Genomic DNA, 18,121 nt, shown 5'->3' on the forward strand with positions numbered 1-18,121 from the left:
ATGTGGTGTAAACCAGTGCTTTTCAACCCTAACTGCAGATTAGGGGAATTTAAGAAATAATCAATGCCCAGGTACACTCCAGTGCTTTGATTCAATTGAGCTGTTTTGGGGCTTATGTAGGGATGATTTTAGAAGCCTTCCAGGGTCTTACAACTCAACAATAAAAAGACAAATAAACCAACTGAAAAATGATCAAAAGATTTGGAGAGATATTTCTCCAGAGAAGACATACAAGTGGCCAATATGTACATGAAAAGATGTGCAAAATCATTAGTCGTTAGGGAAAGGCAAATCAAAGCCTCGAGATACAACTTCACACCTGATAAGGTAGCTATAATAAAAAGTAAAAAAGAAAAAAAGAAAAGAAGTGTTGGTGAAGATGCGGAGAAATCAGAACATGTATCCACCGCTGATGGGAATCTAAAATGGTGCAGTTGCTTTGGAAAACAGTTTGGCTGTTCCTCAAAAAGTTAAGTATGGAGTTACCATATGATCCAGCAATTCCATTCCCAGGTATGTCACCAAGAGAACTGAAGACATATGTTCTCACAAAAACTTGTACATCAATGGACCTAACAGCATTATTCACGTTAGCCCCAAAGTGGAAATGACCCAAATGTCCATCAACGGATGAATAAATAAATAAAATGTGGTAAATCCATACAATGAAATATCACTTGCCATAAAAAGGAATGAAGTACTGATGCATGCATAGATGAACTTCAAAAACGTCGCGCTAAGCGATACAAGCTAAAGGCCACATATTGTATGATTCCATTTACATGAACTGTCCAGAATGGGCAAATCCAGAGAGACAGAAAGTAGACTAGTAACTGCCAGGGGCTGGGGGAGGGAGGCATCGGGAGGCACGGGATTTCTTTTCAGGGTGATGGTAATGTTTTAGAACTAGATGGTAGTGATAGTTGCACAACATTGTGAAGAATGTTCTAAAATGTTCTAAGAGCCATTGAATTGTCCACTTTAAGATGGTCAAATGATGTATTTTATGTTATGTGAATTTCATCTCAAAAATAAAAAGTTAAAAACTTTCTGGGGATTCTGATTTGTAGCCAAGTTTGAGAACCTCGGTGTAAGGTAACCTGGGGTACATGCTCCAACATTTGCTAGCGAGAAGAGGATGGTGTTAAACTGAAGGTCTCAGCTTTAAATGCACATTGCCATGACCTGGGGACTGTTAAAAATGCCCATGTCTGGGTCTCCACTCCCCAAATCTGATTTGATTGTTCTAGAGGGGCGGCCTGGACAATCTCCTCAGAGAATTCTAACAGGTAGCCAAAGTGGAGACTGTGAGGCACAACTTCCTAAACGTGAGGGTCACAGTGATCACCAGAGGCCTGGAGGAGGAAGGGGGCACTGGGAACTCTTTAAAAAATTTTATTTTATTGAAGTATGGTTCATTTATAATGTGTTAATTTCTGCTGTACAGCAAAGTTATTCAGTTATACATATATATACATTCTTTTTTTTTTTTTTCACAGTGCTTGGGTTTTATTTAACATCACTTCCATGACCAAGAGCCAGCTTGGAATCCACAGTCAGGATGGAGCCACGTGGGCCACAGCGCACCAGGACCCGCGTCCTCCCAGCCTGCCCTGCACACACAGCTCTTAGAGCCCTCGTAAAACGAGCTCCTGTAAGCAGCTGCTTCTCGTGGAAACTTAGACGCTGGCGGGTGGGTCAGGGTGGGCTCCTAATTGCTGGTCTTCTTTCGTTTCAGTCTAAGCTCGTTCCAAATCCTCTCCAGGGCCACTTTTCCCATGAAGAAGGGGATGGCAAAATTACACTTGTGCCAGTCCCTTTCTATAGGCGGTCTGTCCGTATTAGGATCCAAGCAATGTCTACACACGGCATGAAGTCTCTTTTATTCTATAATATTAGTTTCCTCTGTGTAGAACCCACTGTCTACGCACTAGGGGTGCAAGCTGCTTTAGGGCTGCCATGCAAGTAACTTTAATCTGTCCATTTTATTTAAAAGTGCAAAAACTAAGTTGATAGCGACTTCTACCTGTTGTAATACATGTGCTTCTGAAAATTTTTACTTAAAAATTCCTTGTAAAAGTCAGCCATTTCTTCTGCATTCAATATTGCTTTTTGACCTGACTCAGCTCTCAGTTCCAGGCCTTTGGCTTTCAGTCTTGAGTCAATAAATTTTTCTTTTTCCTTAAGAAAAGTCAAATTCTGGTTCTCCCAGAACTGTTGGTTCCATTCTTGTGTTTCTTGTCTTAATTCTCTTAACTTTTGTTCCAATGGTGATTCATTTTCAGGGATGTAGAAGTGAACAGGTCGAAGATTTGAATATTTATCTGGGGGTCCTATCCAATCATGGCAAGATTTTCCTGGAGGGCAGAATCTTGAGACCTCCTAGTATTGGAGGGTCTCCTGCGGAGTCGGGGGGTGGCTGTGGCTCACCGTGGGGACAAGGACACTGGCAGCAGCAGTTCTGGGAAGCACTCCTTGGCGTGAGCCCTCCCAGAGTCCGCCATTAGCCCCACCAAAGAGCCCAGGTAGGCTCCAGTGCTCTACATTCTTTTTTATATTCTTTTCCACTATGGTTTATCACAGGATATTGAATAGAGTTCCCTGTGCTATACAGTAGGACCTTGTTTATCCATTCTCCATATAATAGTTTGCATCTGCTAATCCCAAACTCCCCATCCATCCGTCCTCCACCTCTTCTTCCCCTTGGTAACTGCAAGTCTGTTCTCTACGTCTGTGAGTCTGTTTCTGTTTCATAGAAAAGTTCATTTGTGTCATATTTTAGATTCCACATATAAATGATATCATATGGTATTTGTCTTTCTCTTCTGACTTCACTTAGTATGATCATCTCCAGGTCCATCCATGTTGCTGCAAATGGCATTATTTCATTCTTTTTTATGGCTGAGTAGTATTCCATCTTCTTTATCCATTCGTCTGTCAATGGACATTTAGGTTGTATCCATGTCTTGGCTATTGTAAATAGCGCTGCTATGAACGTAGGCAAGCCTTTGATTAACAAGCTCCCCGGTGATGCTGATGCAGGTGGTCTGCACCACACGTTGAGAGCACTGCTTTGGGGAAGGGATCTCAAAATTTAATGTGCATACAAGTCACTCAGGACCTTGTTAAAATGCAGCTTCTGGTTCAGCATTTCTAACCAGCTCTCAGATGATGCCAGGGATACTGGTCTGCAGACCACAGTTTGAGTCGCAAGGTTATAAAGCTGTGGTTCTCGGAGTGGGTTCTCTGGGCCGGCATTAGCATCAGCTGGGAACTCATTAGAGATGCAGATTCTCAGGCTCTACTTGAGACGTACAGAAGCTCTGTAGCTGATCTGTTTCAACAAGCCCTCACAGTAATTCTGCTGCAGGCTGGGGTCAGAGGACCACTGCAGATGCGCAGCAAGTGCTCTTACCCCCCAGAAATGCCTCGCACAAAAGCCTGGACCAGCATCCCGATAAGGGAGCTGAGGGCTGTAAACTCAGAGATGTCAGTGGCCTCAGGGGGCCACTGATTCTGAGCAAAGGAAGCCGTAGAGAAGGAGGTGTTAGAGTGGGGTGGTGGGCACCCCTGAGGACTAACGAGGTCTTCAGCCCAGGATGGTGGCAGAAGGAAAGGCCAGCACAGAACCGGGCCATGGGGCAACAACGGTCAGGGGTGGGGGGGTACATTTGTGGCAGAAGTGAATCTGTGACCCAGGGCCTCCTGTCTTCACTGTGTCCCTTCTACAGCTCAGGCACCTGCCTTCCCAGGTCCCCAGACCCCTTGGGAAAGCTGCACAGCCACCCACTTATACGGAAGGTGTTAGGAACTTAATGTGCTACTTCTTCCTGGGTCGTTTGCATTAAAAAGTGCTTTCAGGGGAAAACAATGTTTCTAAAGTGCAGTTTTAAGGTTTAGGGTGCCTGGCTAGGAAGCTGCCTGGTCTTCAAATCACACCTCTCAGAGACAGCCTATGGGACAGATGAATGCGGCTCTGCCTCCAGCTTTCCCCGGTGAGGGCTGGCGGGGCCCCTCCCTGGGTTCGGGCCAGGCTGCAGGAGCTGAGGAATTCCCGCTCTGCTCAGCTGCCTCCTGGAGTCTCTCACCGCCCTATCCTCTGTGGGAGAGAGGCAGCAATTAGCATAACTGGAACAGATCCTCTTTGTCTACATTCCAGACTGTGGGATTCAGGCCTCCCCCAGAGACATGTTAATTACGTGGAAGGGACCCTGGGTGCCCGTTGGCACCAAATCCTCGCCGCAATGTTGCTGCTGCTGGAAATGAACCAGGTGTAGGTGAAACCACAGCCCGGGCTCGTGCATTGATTAACCTGCTTCCCAACCAGGAAACCTGCTGCTCCAGTCCTTCAAGCTCTCTCAGTATCTTCCTCCTCCAGGTTTCCCCAGTCCTCTGTGGTCAGGAAAATATGCTTACTCTTGGCATGAGTATATTCCATCAGCTCACCCATGATTGGCTTTCCTTCCCATCTGGACTGTGGTTTCTTCACAGGGGACCTTGTTTTATACTTAATTAATGAATCAACCAAACAATCAATCAATGTTTGTTAAAGAAAGCTTTTTTGCCAAGCACCGTGCAAAGATCAGTAAGGCACCATCTGCAACGAGGCCTGTACAACTTAGTTAGGGGGGCAGGGGTACATAGCCAAGTGATCAGTTACATGCCAGTGGTGAATAGAGGATGCTCTGGGAAGATTGAAGGGGGTTACAGAAATGTGCCTGGGAAGGAGTGAAAGGAGGAGCAATGGAGGGCTTCCTGGAAGAGGTGACATTTGAACAAGATTAAGGATGAGTAGGGTTTACCACATGGGGGTTACAGACAGAGGAAAAAGCTTGTACAAAGTCACCTGGTGGGACAGAGTTTCGGGCATTTCTGGGGTCACAGGCGGCAGAGGCGAACCGGAGAGGCAGGTGGCTGGGTCCTAGAAGGTTTTACCTTCCAAGCCAAAGAGTTTGGAGGTTGACTTGAGGGCACTGTGCAACAAGTGAAGGATTTGAATAAGGGGGTAGTGTGGTCAGAGTTTTAGAAAGAGAGGGCCACAGTGCGGAGGGCAGACTGTGGGGGATGACCTGGAAGGGGAGACTAGGGAGGCATTAGGAGGGTGGGATCAGGGAGACTGAGAAAGGAGGAGGCAGGGGCCAAGAGACCAGGTACCACAGGGGTTTATGAGATGAAGATGGGCGTGTTGGATTATCAATCATGAGGTTACTGGTGATTTAAGAGCAGTTTCAGTGGAGCGGGGAATAAGTGGAAGATACTTTCAAAAAGCTTTGCTTTGAAGGGTGGGAGATGATAAAATGAAGCGAAAGGGGAGCAGGGGTAGGGAAGACTTCTTTTTAAGACAGATTTTGTATGTATCTCTATCGTTTCACTTTCCCAGTTCCACTGAAATTTTCTGTACGGGTGCATGCCTGCCTCTCTGACCACCCCAGCATCCCACACATCCCAGTCTGGGTTAGGGACTGCTCCTCTCTCAGAGCCCCAGCCCTGTGAAGAGCTCTGGCAAAGCACACAGGTGGTGAACTGGGTTGTCAGTTTCTTACGTGTCTTCCTCTTTTTTTTCTTTTTTAATAAATTTATTTTATTTATTTTTGGCTGCGTTGGGTCTTTGTTGCTGCGTGCGGCCTTTCTCTAGTTGCAGCGAGCGGGGGCTACTCTTTGTTGCGGTGCGCAGGCTTCTCACTGCAGTGGCTTCTGTTGCGGAGCACAGGCTCTAGGCATGCGGGCTTCAGCAGTTGTGGCATACAGGCTCAGTAGTTGTGGCCCGCAGGCTCTAGAGCACAGGCGCAGTAGTTGTGGCTCATGGGCTTAGTTGCTCCATAGCGTGTGGGATCTTCCTGGACCAGGGCTGGAACCCGTGTTCCCTGCATTGGCAGGCGGATTCTCAACCACTGTTCCACCAGGGAAGCCCCGTGTCCTCCTCTTGACTGTGAGGAGCACAAGAACTGAGCCCATGTAGCTAGGGGTTCCCAGAACCTATCCCAGTGCCTGGCACAATGTAGATGCTCAAAAAATGTGCCTTGAACCAGCTTGTGTGAATGAGATGGTAGATGAGGGCTCCTGCTTCCAACCACTGCCTACCTGGGGAGACCCAAGTGGAGTGAACTGTGATTGTCCTGGTGTTGGAGCCACAGAGCATCTGGTGACTCTCGTGTGATCAAGAAAAATGGTGAAGAGCTGAGGGCTTTGAGGTTTCCCTGCTTGTCAACCCGGAGCCAATGCCTTGGGAATAAATGTCTAAGTGCAAGTTCAAGCATGTCCATATGAGGTATGTGGACCCAGAGTGGCTCACCTGTGTTCCTGGAACTGTTGTCTGTGGGTGCCAAGGGTGTGCTAAGTCTTATCCCTACTAGGTCACACAGTCTTCAAAGGAAGAGGAGTCATCAGTGATGATTTTGTAAACAGGGGCTGTAAGTGAAAGGCTCTGACCACTCACAGATGATGTTCCCTCCTCACTGATCCTGGAATTCTCTTGATCTCTGAGGGTGTGAGTTGTACCTTACCTGTACGGCAGGTAAGTTGTACCTGCCGTAACCTCACTCTCCTCATCTGGAAAGTCAAGGCGTCATTCCAGCTCCAGTCGGCTTGGATTCTGCTTAATTTTTAGATCTTTTCTTGAGATTAGGTTTTGATAGGAAGAGCCTGGAAGGATGTTATGTACCTGAGAGGGAAGAAGGGCTTCTGTGGAGGGTGAGGGACTGAGAAATGGGAGGTTACGGCTCTGGGAAACACTTGCCCACTTCCCTACCCTCACGTCACTTCCCACACAATTGAGGAGTCAGGATGACCACAGCCGTGAGATAGCCTAACAATCAAAGCACGTTCTTGGTGATCCAAGTTCATGTGAAGTCATATACACGGGCTCCAATGGGAAGTGGAAATTTGGACCAGATCTGTTCAGACCTGCCCTGAAAGTAACCCAAAGGCCCATGAGGTGGTCTCAGAACTCCTGGGACCGTTCTCTCTGGGATCTGCTCACTGGATCTGCTCTGGCCTGGACAGCCTCTAATTCTGTCCTGTGCTGTAACCAACCTCTCAAGGTAATCCAGGGCCAGATCAGACCCAGCCCATCAGGAGGAAAGGCAATCTCGCTGTTCTACAGAGAAAGCACTGAAGGAACCTCTGTCTGCCCTTGATGCCATGAAGACGCTACCCCACAAAGGCCTGGTTTGGAGTCTCAGTTGGTGGATAGAGCAGAGATTCTGCGAGAGCTTTCTTCACCCTCTGGTTCTGATCAGGTGGCGAGAGCGTATGCTGTGACTCGGTCAGAGCTCACTGTAAGGAGTGGTTATCACATCTCAAATTGAGGAGACCATCCCTGATGCTTTGTTGCCCATTGGGCTTGAGAGGATGAAGAAATTACAGGATCTTCAGAGTCTGTTTGTAACTTTCAATGCAATAACCACTCTCCAAAAAGGGGAGGTAGTGCGCTTTCACAGGAAAAGAACGGAACTAGGAGTCAGAAAGCCTGAGTGATTCTGCCACTTAAGAGCCAAGAACCCTTCACAACCTGGGTGTCAGTTTTCGCGTCTCTAAAATGGGAATAAGAGTACCTGTCTTAGGCCCTCACGGGCTAGTCTTGAGGATCAAGTGAGCTAAAAATGTGAAAGAGCCCTTGCGGTAAGGGATGGTACTTTTGATTACAAATCAGCTGGACTTTCCCTCCTCCAGATATTCGCTAAATCAGAACACATGGGCCCACAGGGTGTGGTCCACACGGGTATATGTGGGTGTGGGGCTCTTTCAGCCCAGTTTGGGGTCCTCCAGCTGGCAGCACAGTCTGCTGCCTTGTGTCTCTTGCTCATTTTGTCCTACAGAAGAGCCAGTGAGGGCTTCAAAGCAGGAAATGTTTTCACAGTTTCTGCCACGAGAAAACCAAGCTTTCCCAGGCCGTACTTCGAGCCCCGCCTTGCTAGAGAAGATCGGAGACTGGTCTTTATCTCTGTGACAGTTAGACCCTTTATAGTCAGTCAGGCATTTTATTGTTTCCCCAGTGATGACATGGCTGGAATTCAGCCCATGTCTTTGTAGTACTTGCCGGTGTCAGATTAATAAGGGGGAAGGAGAAGGAATCATGTGCTGGACAATGAAAGCTGTGAGCCTGGGACTTTACAAACTCCCAGCAATTCTCTTTTGGTCGGGAGGCAGCTGTGCTAGGAAGGGTCGAAGATCTGGAATTCTTTCTGATCTGGCTGCTGGGAGTGGGGCAGGGGGCTTGTAAGTCTCTGGGCATCATCTTGTTAAAACTCTCTTATGTGAAGCAGGCCAGTGCCAGAAGAGGGGCTTTCTGGGGACCATCTCTGAGTGGTGGCTGAGCCAAAATGTCGGCATCAGGACTGTGGAATTTAGCCAGGAACAGATCAATGTCATGCAGAGAGCAACTTTGAATAGGGAAGCAAGGATCAATAACTTAGGATTCCAACTCTTCAGGAAACTACAGGAAAGGATATTGAATATAGCCACATATGGTTATGACCCGGGGGGACTGTGGTGACCACTACTAGGGAGGTACCAACGCTGTGTGAAGGGGGATTTAGAGTTTTGCTATAGTCTTAATGTGTGTCCCCCAAAATTCCTATGTTGAAGCCTAATCCTCAATGTGATGGTATTAGTAGATGGGGTCTTTGGGAAGTGGCCCCTAATGTCATGAGGGTGGAGCCCTCATGAACGAGATTAGTGCCCTTATAAAAGAGATCTCAGAGAGCTCCCCAGCCCCTTCTACTATGCGAGGATACAATGAGAAAACCAGAAAAGGGCCCTCATCCGACCATGCTGGCACCCTGATTTGGACGTCCAGCCTTCAGAACCTTGAGAAATAAATGTCTGTCATTTATAAGCTATCCAGTCTCTGACACTGCATTATAGCAGTCCAGATGGACTAAGACAGGTATTGTCAGGAGAGTCCCAGGAGTCTGATGGTTGGTGGGTAGCTGCACAACCACACCCACGGCCATGTGTCTCCACAGAGCCTCACATTTTGGCCACCATGAGCTGGTAGCCTGAGAGCATCATTTCATCAGTCTGGGTTTGAAGCCAGTCTCTTCTGAGGCAAACAAGTAGCTATTTCATAGGCCATATCAGATGCGTGCCCAGGGATGACTACCTGCCCTGGAAGACAGTTGCCCAGGGACTCTAAGCCTGTCACCCTATGATGCCTCCTCTGACTTGAACTAGCCTGTGTCCCAAAGATGAGGGCCCTCCTATTTAGAAAAAGAAAAGAAAAATAGAAACCATCAGAAGCAGCCTCTTCCCCTTCCTGGTCACCAAACTTTCCTTTATTTGTTTGTACCCTTTGATCCTTCTCTGGGTCACAGTGGAAGTTGTGTCTGTGATCTCCTCTTGTCCACCTCCTACACCAGCACCCCCAATTTCACAATGTACTGATCTCGTTAAATGTCTCCTCTCTCCCAGGTCTTTATCCCTTCTCCCTGGGCTAGTCTGCCTTCCACCTGCATTTAACACAATCAAGTCTCATTCATTCAAAAAAATAAAAGCCTCCCTCCTGTCTTCACATGCCCTGCCACTCTGTTTCTCACACCGTCTGGAAGGTGTTTTCTATACTTGCCCTCTCCACCACTTTCCCCCCTCGTGTTCACGCCTGAACTCACTGCTCTCTGGCTTGTCCATCTACCACTGGCCCAAGACTGCTCTCAGTGTGGTATCAAAGGCCCGTCTGTAGAGCCAGTGTGCCTTTTCTCAGCAGATTTGATTCTTTTGACCTCTTTTTTCCTAACAAGAGAAAACCCCCCACTCTTTCCTTAAATCCCCTGACACCACACACTTTCCTGCTTTTCCTGGGTCTCCAGTTTCTCCTGCTCTGTCTCCTCTCACCAGTTTCTGTTTTGTGTCCTGAGCTCTCTTCTCTTTCTCTCTTTTTACACTCACCCTCACCTATTTCATCCAGTTATACAAGGCAAAATCCACCACCTGTCTCAGATTCCGGCCTAGGCAGATTTCCTGAGCTCTGTTTTGATGTCTCTGGACACCCACAGTGAGTACGTGAGCCGGCTCCCTCCCTGTGCTGTGCTCCAGTGAGCAACATGGTTAGTAACTCTGTTATTCAGTCAGAAACCTGGCTTTGTGAGTAAGGTGTGGGGTGAATGGTGAGTACATGAACATTTCCCTTGAGCCCACAGTTTCTCCCACCACCCCAGGAAAGTAGGTTCTGGAAGGAGAGAGAGAAGGTGGGGAAGGAGAGGAAGAAGGAGACAGAGAGAGAGAGAGATAGAGGCATGAGATAGCGTATGATCTCTTTTCTAAGGCTGAGCATCTGTGACATGTTTTATCCATGTTTATAGCACGTTAATGGTGAAAAGTTGTCAATGCAGGATTCTGGCAGATTCCTCATCAGAGGACACTTCAGAGAATGCCCTTGAGGATGAACCCAAACAAGAAAAGAGTCCTGATCTTTTCTTGAGCTTAGGTCTGGGTCAGGCACCTCAGCAGAGCATTGATCCAAAAGCTGAAGTCCCCAGACAAGAAGCAGTGACTAGGAGAGGGCCGGGGGTGGGGGTGGGGGTAGGCGCGGGGAGGGAGGAAAGGCTGGCCGTGCAGACGGTGCCACCGTCCGACATTACAACCAGGGAGGGGCTGCTGAGCGCTGCTGAAGGAGCCTGGCATCACTGGAGGGAAGAAGGGACACCCACCATCTCCCAGGGACTCAGCTTCAGGCAAACAGACCCTGGAGGCCTGGGAGGGTGGGGGGCCCATTATGGGAGGAAGAGGCCGCAGGGAGACTCCGAAGATGATACGAGCCAGCCCTCTTCACCTCCAGTGGGGAGACCAGAGGCCTGAGCCTTCAGTGGGGCTCCACCATCCAGCTTTTGGTGGAGAGGTTCTCGTACCTCCTCACAGGCTCTGAGCAAAAAGCCCGGCATCTCCTTGCTGTTCTTGGTTTTGAACAGCCTGGATAGCTCCTTGGAAGACTGGCTCATGATCTCTACTCTTCTGGTTCATTCTTTTTTTTTTTTTTTTAATTTTTATTTATTTTTGGCTGTGTTGGGTCTTCATTGCTGTGCGCAGGCTTTCTCTAGTTGCGGCGAGCGGGGGCTACTCTTCGTTGTGGTGTGGGACTTTCTCATTGTGATGGCTTCTCTTGTTGCAGAGCACGGGCTCTAGGCACGCGGGCTTCAGTAGTTGTGGCGCGTGGGCTCAGTAGTTGTGGCTCATGGGCTCTAGAGCGCAGGCTCAGTAGTTGTGGCGCACGGGCTTAGCTACTCCACAGCATGTGGGATCTTCCCGGACCAGGGCTCAAACCTGTGTCCCCTGCATTAGCAGGCGGATTCTTAACCACTGTGTCACCAGGGAAGTCCCTTCTGGTTCATTCTGTCTCATTCTGCTTTTCCCTTGACATTCTTCTAACTGGGTAATTCTTTTACTCCAGTTCTAATCTGTATCGGGCCTCCTAATCTCTCAAGAGACAGATATCTGTCATAAGGTTTGGCTTTAAGGAGGTTTTCTTTGGGAATTCCCTGGCGGTCCAGTTGTTAGGACTCTGTGCTTCCACTGCGGGGGACACAGGTTCGATTCCTGGTCAGAGAACTAAGATCCCACAAGACGTGTGGTGCGGCAAAAAAAAAAAAAAAAAAAAAAAAAGAAGAAGGTTTTCTTCAACATTTTTCTCTTTTACAATATTCCTGTAACAGCAGCACTCTTGTAAGAACTCTTTCATCGTGTCGCTCCCCACACCCAAAGTGTTTGGAAGCTTCTCCAATCTGGTGGACCCATTCTAAACTTCACACTCAGGTGTCTGACACTCTCCACGGTCACCTTCCCCCATTTCCACCTTGTCTGCAGCCCATAATTACCCTGCTCCAGCTGCTCACCTTCCCACCTGCCTCAGTGTGTGTGTCACACACACACACAATCACTCATACTCATGCTCTTCTTGTCTGGAATGTTTTCCTTGGGATCTCGTCCCGAATTTTCCACCATCAGGCTGTGCTGCCTGGACCAGGTCCTGTCCCCTCTCAGAACCTCAGTTTCCCCGTCCGTAAAACCGAGGGGTTGGACTAGGTGAGGTTCACTGGGGTCCCTTTCAGTGTTGAGGTTCTTTAACTTGGTGACGAGTTGGAAAGTCACTGGAGGACAGGGACTCTGTTCCATATACACCTTTGTGTTCCTGACAGAAGCCACGTAGAAACTGCAGTCTAGGTCAGTGTTGATTTTGTTATTGTAACAGTCTGGCCCATCCTAGGGACTAACGATCTCCCTGCTGGGCTGGTTGTGGGCGTGTGTGGGTGTTTTTGTCTCTTGGACTGTGCATTTGTCAATAGGATGTGCGCATATAAAGAGGGATTTATTTTAAGGAGTTGGCTCGTGTGATCGCAGAGACGGGGGAGTCCAAAATCTGCAGGGCAGGCCAGCAGGCTGGCAACCCAAGGAAGAGTTCAAGTTCAAAGGCAGTCTGCCAGTAGAATTCCTTCCACTGCCTTAGACTTTGTTTCTGTAATCCCCAATTTCACAACCTTTCCCACAAATTTCCATCAGCTCTCAGGCCTGATTGTGTGGGTGAGAGCGAGTGCTTCTGTGGTATTGCCTCCCGGGCCAGAATGTAACTCATTCATTTCAGGAATTTTCTTTTCTCTGCTTAAAAGCCTTCCTGTGTGTGACTCAGACCCAGGAAAACTCATGAGTGAGTGAGACGTCATTGGTAAATTGCAAGGGTTCAGCCCCAGCCACGTGGAATCAACACTCTTTTTTCTGTGACCTTATATATACCTTAGGTTGGAAAAAAAAGTAGAAAAAAAAAAGATAAGAAACTGTCTTTTCTTCTCAGGCATTTTGCCCAGGGTATGGGTGTAACCTTGATTTTCCAAATCACTTTGCAGCCTGTTGTTCAGGGAAACAGAAGCTCCAAAGAAAATAGGATAATGGTTTAGTGACCCTGGGCTCATCTTGAACAAGCCAGTGGGTGATGGGTTTCCACATTACCTTTGGCAGGTAAGGTTGGTTGGCAAACATGTTAAACAGGGAGAAGAATAGCATTCAAGTCCATCATCAAATATCTGTAATAGTTGATTTTGTGAAAACAAACAACAAAGTGCTACAAAAGAGGTCCTATGGGATAACGGAAATCAATGCATCCCAGGTGATCACCTGCAGTGGCGGAGTGTGCCGTGAGGATACTCAGGCTGCAGGGTGCTTCTCTGGGAGTAGATCTGGCTCTCCCATTCCATGTGCTGGCTCCGGGGCTGTCTTTGGAGGTCTGCCTGTGGCCTTGAACAAGAGTAGCATCAATTTTCAAGGAACCCCACGTGGATCCGGCAACTCTAAACTCAGGAAAGGGAATGTGGCATGAGAATCCCAGGGGAGCTTGTTGAACACACGCATACCCCAATTTCCCCACCCCACGTGGCTCTGACTTGGTGGGACTGCAGTGGGACCCCAAGAATCTGCACGTTCGCTGAGCTGGCCAGGTGATTCTGCCATCCATCCAGGTATGGGAACCACAGTCCTAACCGTGGAGTGACTGGGGATGGAGCCCTGGCTTCCAGATTGGCCCCCTTTCTCTTCCCTCTGTTTCTGGTACACCATGTGTGTGGGCGTGCTCTCAAGAGCATGCGGTTAGCAGACGCTCTAGGTGTTTGACCCACCCTCCCCGCAATGAAAGACATCCTCGCACACCCCTGCCTCCCCAGTTCTGAGGATTTATTAAATTCTATGTCTCTGGCTAGAGTGGGAGAGAAAGTTCCCCTGCACACACACCTGGGCGTATGAAATCTTCTTTATTGCCTGCCCGTCCTCCCATGATCCTGGGGGACATAGTGGAGCAGAAGGAGGAAATACGCCCCAGGGGTGGGGCGTTCTCTGACCTCGATGCCTGCCCTCTGACTTAACAGTTTTGATGTCAGTAGGTACCCATAAAATGGGCTGTGTAAAATTCCTCTTGAAAGAAAGGGGTCGAGTTAGCTGAGAGGTGCGTCAGCAAGTTCCAGTCCATGGCAACTGCCTTCTCCTTCGAGTCTGTTCCTTTCCCTGGGAAAGGCATGAGTAATAAAAGGAATGGAATTGGCAAACTCTGCTCACTATCATCGGTGATGGGACTGCATGCACTGGTGGGCAAGAGGCCCGAGGCCAGAGGGGAAGGGCCTGGGGGAGGGCACTGCTAGGAAACCTCATGTGGGCATTTCTGCTCCTTGGGGAGCCCCAGAATGACTCCTCGACACCCAGTCTCACCCCACCACACTCGGTCCGCTTGCCTGTAGGTCGGATGCTGCCACCTCCCCTTCACTCATGTTCTTGTCTCTGAGCCTCTCCTCTGCCCAGAAGACAAGCACCCTATGTCTTTCTGTCAGAGGGTCTCTCTGCCCTAACCACAGCGAAGGACGCAGGAGCGCAATGGCACCCAGGGGCCACACATAGGCTGCTCCGTGCTTGGCCCCCGGCTCCTGACTTACTTCTGAGACAATAGGTGGAAGCCCCATGGACAGAGCTCATCAACGACCCCCTACCCCAACCCTTGGGCCCTCTGTGTACAAAGATGTGGCAGCTCACACTTCACCTGTCTTTCTAGATCTTCTTTCTTGCCTGTCTGGTCTTCGCCTGGCTTTTTTTGTTTTGTTTTGTTTTGCAGTACGCGGGCCTCTCACTGTTGCGGCCTCTCCCATTGTGGAGCACAGGGTCCGGACGCGCAGGCTCAGCGGCCATGGCTCACAGGCCCAGCCGCCCCGCGGCATGTGGGATCCTCCCGGACCGGGGCACAAACCCTTGTCCCCTGCACTGGCAGGCGGACTCTCAACCACTGCGCCACCAGGGAAGCCCCTCCTGGCTTTTTGAGCCTCCTCTATGCCTCCCCTATGCCTCCCCTTCGGATGGATAGTGCATGTGTGAGAGCTGCCTTGCATTCCCAAGGTGTTTCCTCTCAGATGAACCCCCTGAGTTAACTGTCCATCCACCACCCCACCCCCAATCTTGTCCCTTGTCCTCGCACCATCTTTGGTTCTTTCTTACCTGGGTGGGGGAGCAGACATGGACAGGTGGAGTCTGGCTGGGGAAGAGGGAGTAGGGGCAGTCTTTCATGCCTCCCTTGGACACCCAGTCTCCCCGCTGCCTCCATTCAACAGCCCTATTTTCTGCCTCCTTCACATGCTCTCTGATTAGGACAGCCTAGACTGGGTGCTTTCTGCACCCGGCCATTCTTAGCCCTTACATACTGTGTGCATTAACGGAAACAAAGCTTCGTGTGGGCACATTCTAGCCTCCCAGTTAGATCAAAGAGGGCAGACATCTGCTCCCAGCAGCCACTAGTGCCCTGCACGCTGGTGGAAATCCAACTGTTCTGGCAACTGACTCCTCCTGGTGAAACATTCCTGGTTCCCCTGTGCTCTGGGAGGCATGGGAAGCAAAGTTTCCACCAGCAGCTTCGTTGTGACGACAGCCAATGCAAAGAAGGGCTCTCTTGTTGGGAAGAATTCTAGGCGTGTAAAGAAAACACAGCTCTAAATAAAGCAACGTCTATATTCATTCATTTGTCCTTTCACATTCACTGATTCCCAGTAGACCTAGTAAGTGCCAATTCTAGGTAATGCATAGTCCCTGGGAGCCTACCATCTTGTTGGGGAGATAACACTTGAAACAATGAGACAACATGGCAAATCAGCATGTGACTAAATGCCCCAGATATTTGGTTTGAGTCATGAATTGAGGAGGTCAGAGAAAAAGCATGGTAGGGTTGCAGGGGAATGAGTAGGCACTCTACGGGGGAGAGTGGTCCCCCAGGCCATGGAAGGAAGGGCAGAGTTTAGACATGTAGAAGAGAATGTGGAAGACCTTCTCGGCAGAAGAAATGAGCAAAAACGTGGTGTTTTGCAGCAAGCAGGGGTGTTCTGGGGCAGTGGAAGGAGCTGGAGAGAATGGACGCTGGATCCATGCTGCTTCCGTGGACATAGCAGGCGTGTGGGCCCACACTGGCCATTCCAGGCCTCGTCTGGGAATCGCTTTGGTAACCAAGAGTGCATAAAAGAAGTTTGCCGGGGCTGCCTTCACCTCTCCCAGGCCCTACCATCAGGCACAGCCAGGACCAGAGACCTCATCCAGACCATTCTTGTCTCGCTCCAGGAGCAGAGGTAGCAAAGTGGCTGGAAAAGCAAAGCTCTCTGATTTCCAAGGCCTTCCGATCCAGCCAGGTGGAGGGCAGCCAGGGAAGCAGCAGCTGGTGGCAGCCTGCCTTATTGTCATAGATAGCAGGCAGCTACTCAAGGGAACAATTGGGCAGAAAGGGCGGTAGTGGGTCAGGGAACACGGGCCAGTGGAATTCTGAACAAGGTCAAAGTCCGGTTTGGTACAGTGCTTGATTACCAATTTAAATCTCGTCTTTCCTCCCAGGGCGGCTGCCACCCCTGCAGAAGAGGCCGGGGCTGCCACAAAGGAAATTTGCATTGAAAGATTCCAAGCACCGGGCACCCTGGCAGGGCTGCAGCCTGGCCTGCACGTTCATCCCAACACCCGGAAGTCACATGCTGAGCACGCTCTGATTTTGCCCATATATGGATGCCCACTCGCTTGTGGGGGGGGGGGGGGAAGAAAGACCCCAAACTCTTCTCACTCCTTCCAGTCTGGGAGAGGGTCCTGGAGTGTGCAGAATGGGGTCTGGAAGCCAGTGATCATATGTTTTTCTTAACTGGGGCTGGAAAGAAGTCCTAAGGGAATGGCAGTCGATGGGTAGCAGGGATATTAAAGGGGCTGAACTGGAATAAGGCTGGGGGCGGGGGCAGGGGTGACGTGGAACGGGGGCTGATGGAATGAGACAAGAATCTGGGTCACAGTGAGCGTCAGCAGGTGGATTCTACAGCAGTGGTGGACTGATTTATTCTGGGCACACGATTCAATCTGAAAGAAGGCTCCTCTTCATACCTCTCTCCTTGGGGCAGCTGGTTCTCAACCTTTTTCTTCATCTGGGGAGCTTTAGGAAATATTAATACATGATTACTAATGCCCCAGAGGTTCTGCTGTAGCAAATCCATAGCTTCTCTCCTTCCCCATCAACCGCATCACCTCTGCCTCCATCCCCACCACCCTAACGGAAAGGGATAGAAAAGCCCTCTTCACTTCCATATGCTAAAACCCCGTGGGGTTGGTCTTTCTATGACCCCTTTACCATCAAATCAGCACACACTTATTGCATCCCTTGGTGTTGGTGAAAACTTAGGCACACAGCTTCAAGTTGAGGGTTGGTGCTTGCTTTCAGCTGGACACAACTGTCCGTGAGAAGAGGGAGGACAGGCTGCAATGGGTTTGTGACGTCAGGGTTCGTGGAGACAACGATCTTCTCACAAGGAGATTTGCTTGTCGGCATCCTCAAAGGCAAAACCTGTCCCAATCCTTTGGCTGTGTGTTGGGCTGCGACATTAGATGTAGGTTACCCAACACCCTGTGCCCGGGAGCCTCACGTGCGCGCGTGTGCGCGCGCGCGCACACACACACACACACACACACACACACACACACACACACACACACACACACACACACACACACACACACACACACACACACACACACACACACACACACACACACACCCCTACCTGCCGGAGGAGGGGAAGGTACATTCTGTGTATCCCGCATCCAAGTTGATGGCCCAGCAGGCTTGGCTGGCCCAGACCACATCTGAGCACACCTGGGACTCAGGGGCACCCTGAGGTTTTGCTGTAAGCCTCAGGGCTTCCTCCCCCTCCCCTTTCAGCTGGCGATGGGGGGCAGAGGTTGATGTAACAGGGACTTCCTGCTGTCTGAGTGGGAGGAACAAGGAAGGCTGGAGCTCAGCTCTTCGAGAGCACGTGGGCCCTCCAGGCCTCCGGGTCAGGCTGGAGAGGCTGAGGGTTCCCGTGGGCTCTGGTGAGTGTCCGGGGCTGGCAGGCGCCCCGGGAGAGAAGTGACTCGGGGATGGGCACTAGCTAAGTGGGCCACAGATGATCTTTTCTGGGCACATTCCTGCTTGGCCCCATCTACCACTCACTTTGGAGGTGGCAGGAGCTTGGTGGGCACAGTAGGACCTCACAGCAGATCAGAAATCCTCACTAACTCCGGGTTCCCACAGTCCAAAGTCTAGAGTGCAGAACACTCTGTCATCTGCGCCCAGCTGTCCTGTCCAGCCTCATCTGCCTCTTTGCCCTCACTT

At 49.9% G+C, this 18,121-nt stretch overlaps 1 protein-coding gene across 1 annotated transcript; it reads right to left on the reverse strand.

Annotated features, from left to right (window-relative positions):
* Positions 1–1,711: 1,711 nt before the first annotated feature.
* On the reverse strand, positions 1,712–15,021 carry LOC309830531 (cytochrome c oxidase assembly factor 8-like; the record flags this gene model as incomplete). Its single annotated transcript, XM_082667128.1, has 3 exons — positions 1,712–1,817; positions 2,027–2,382; positions 14,953–15,021. The coding sequence occupies 3 exons, from the start codon at positions 15,019–15,021 to the stop codon at positions 1,712–1,714; spliced, it is 531 nt and encodes a 176-aa protein (XP_082523254.1).
* Between the last annotated feature and the right edge of the window lie 3,100 nt (positions 15,022–18,121).

Source organism: Grampus griseus (assembly GCF_964374135.1).
Source record: "Grampus griseus genome assembly, chromosome: 12".
Lineage (NCBI taxonomy): Eukaryota > Metazoa > Chordata > Mammalia > Artiodactyla > Delphinidae > Grampus > Grampus griseus.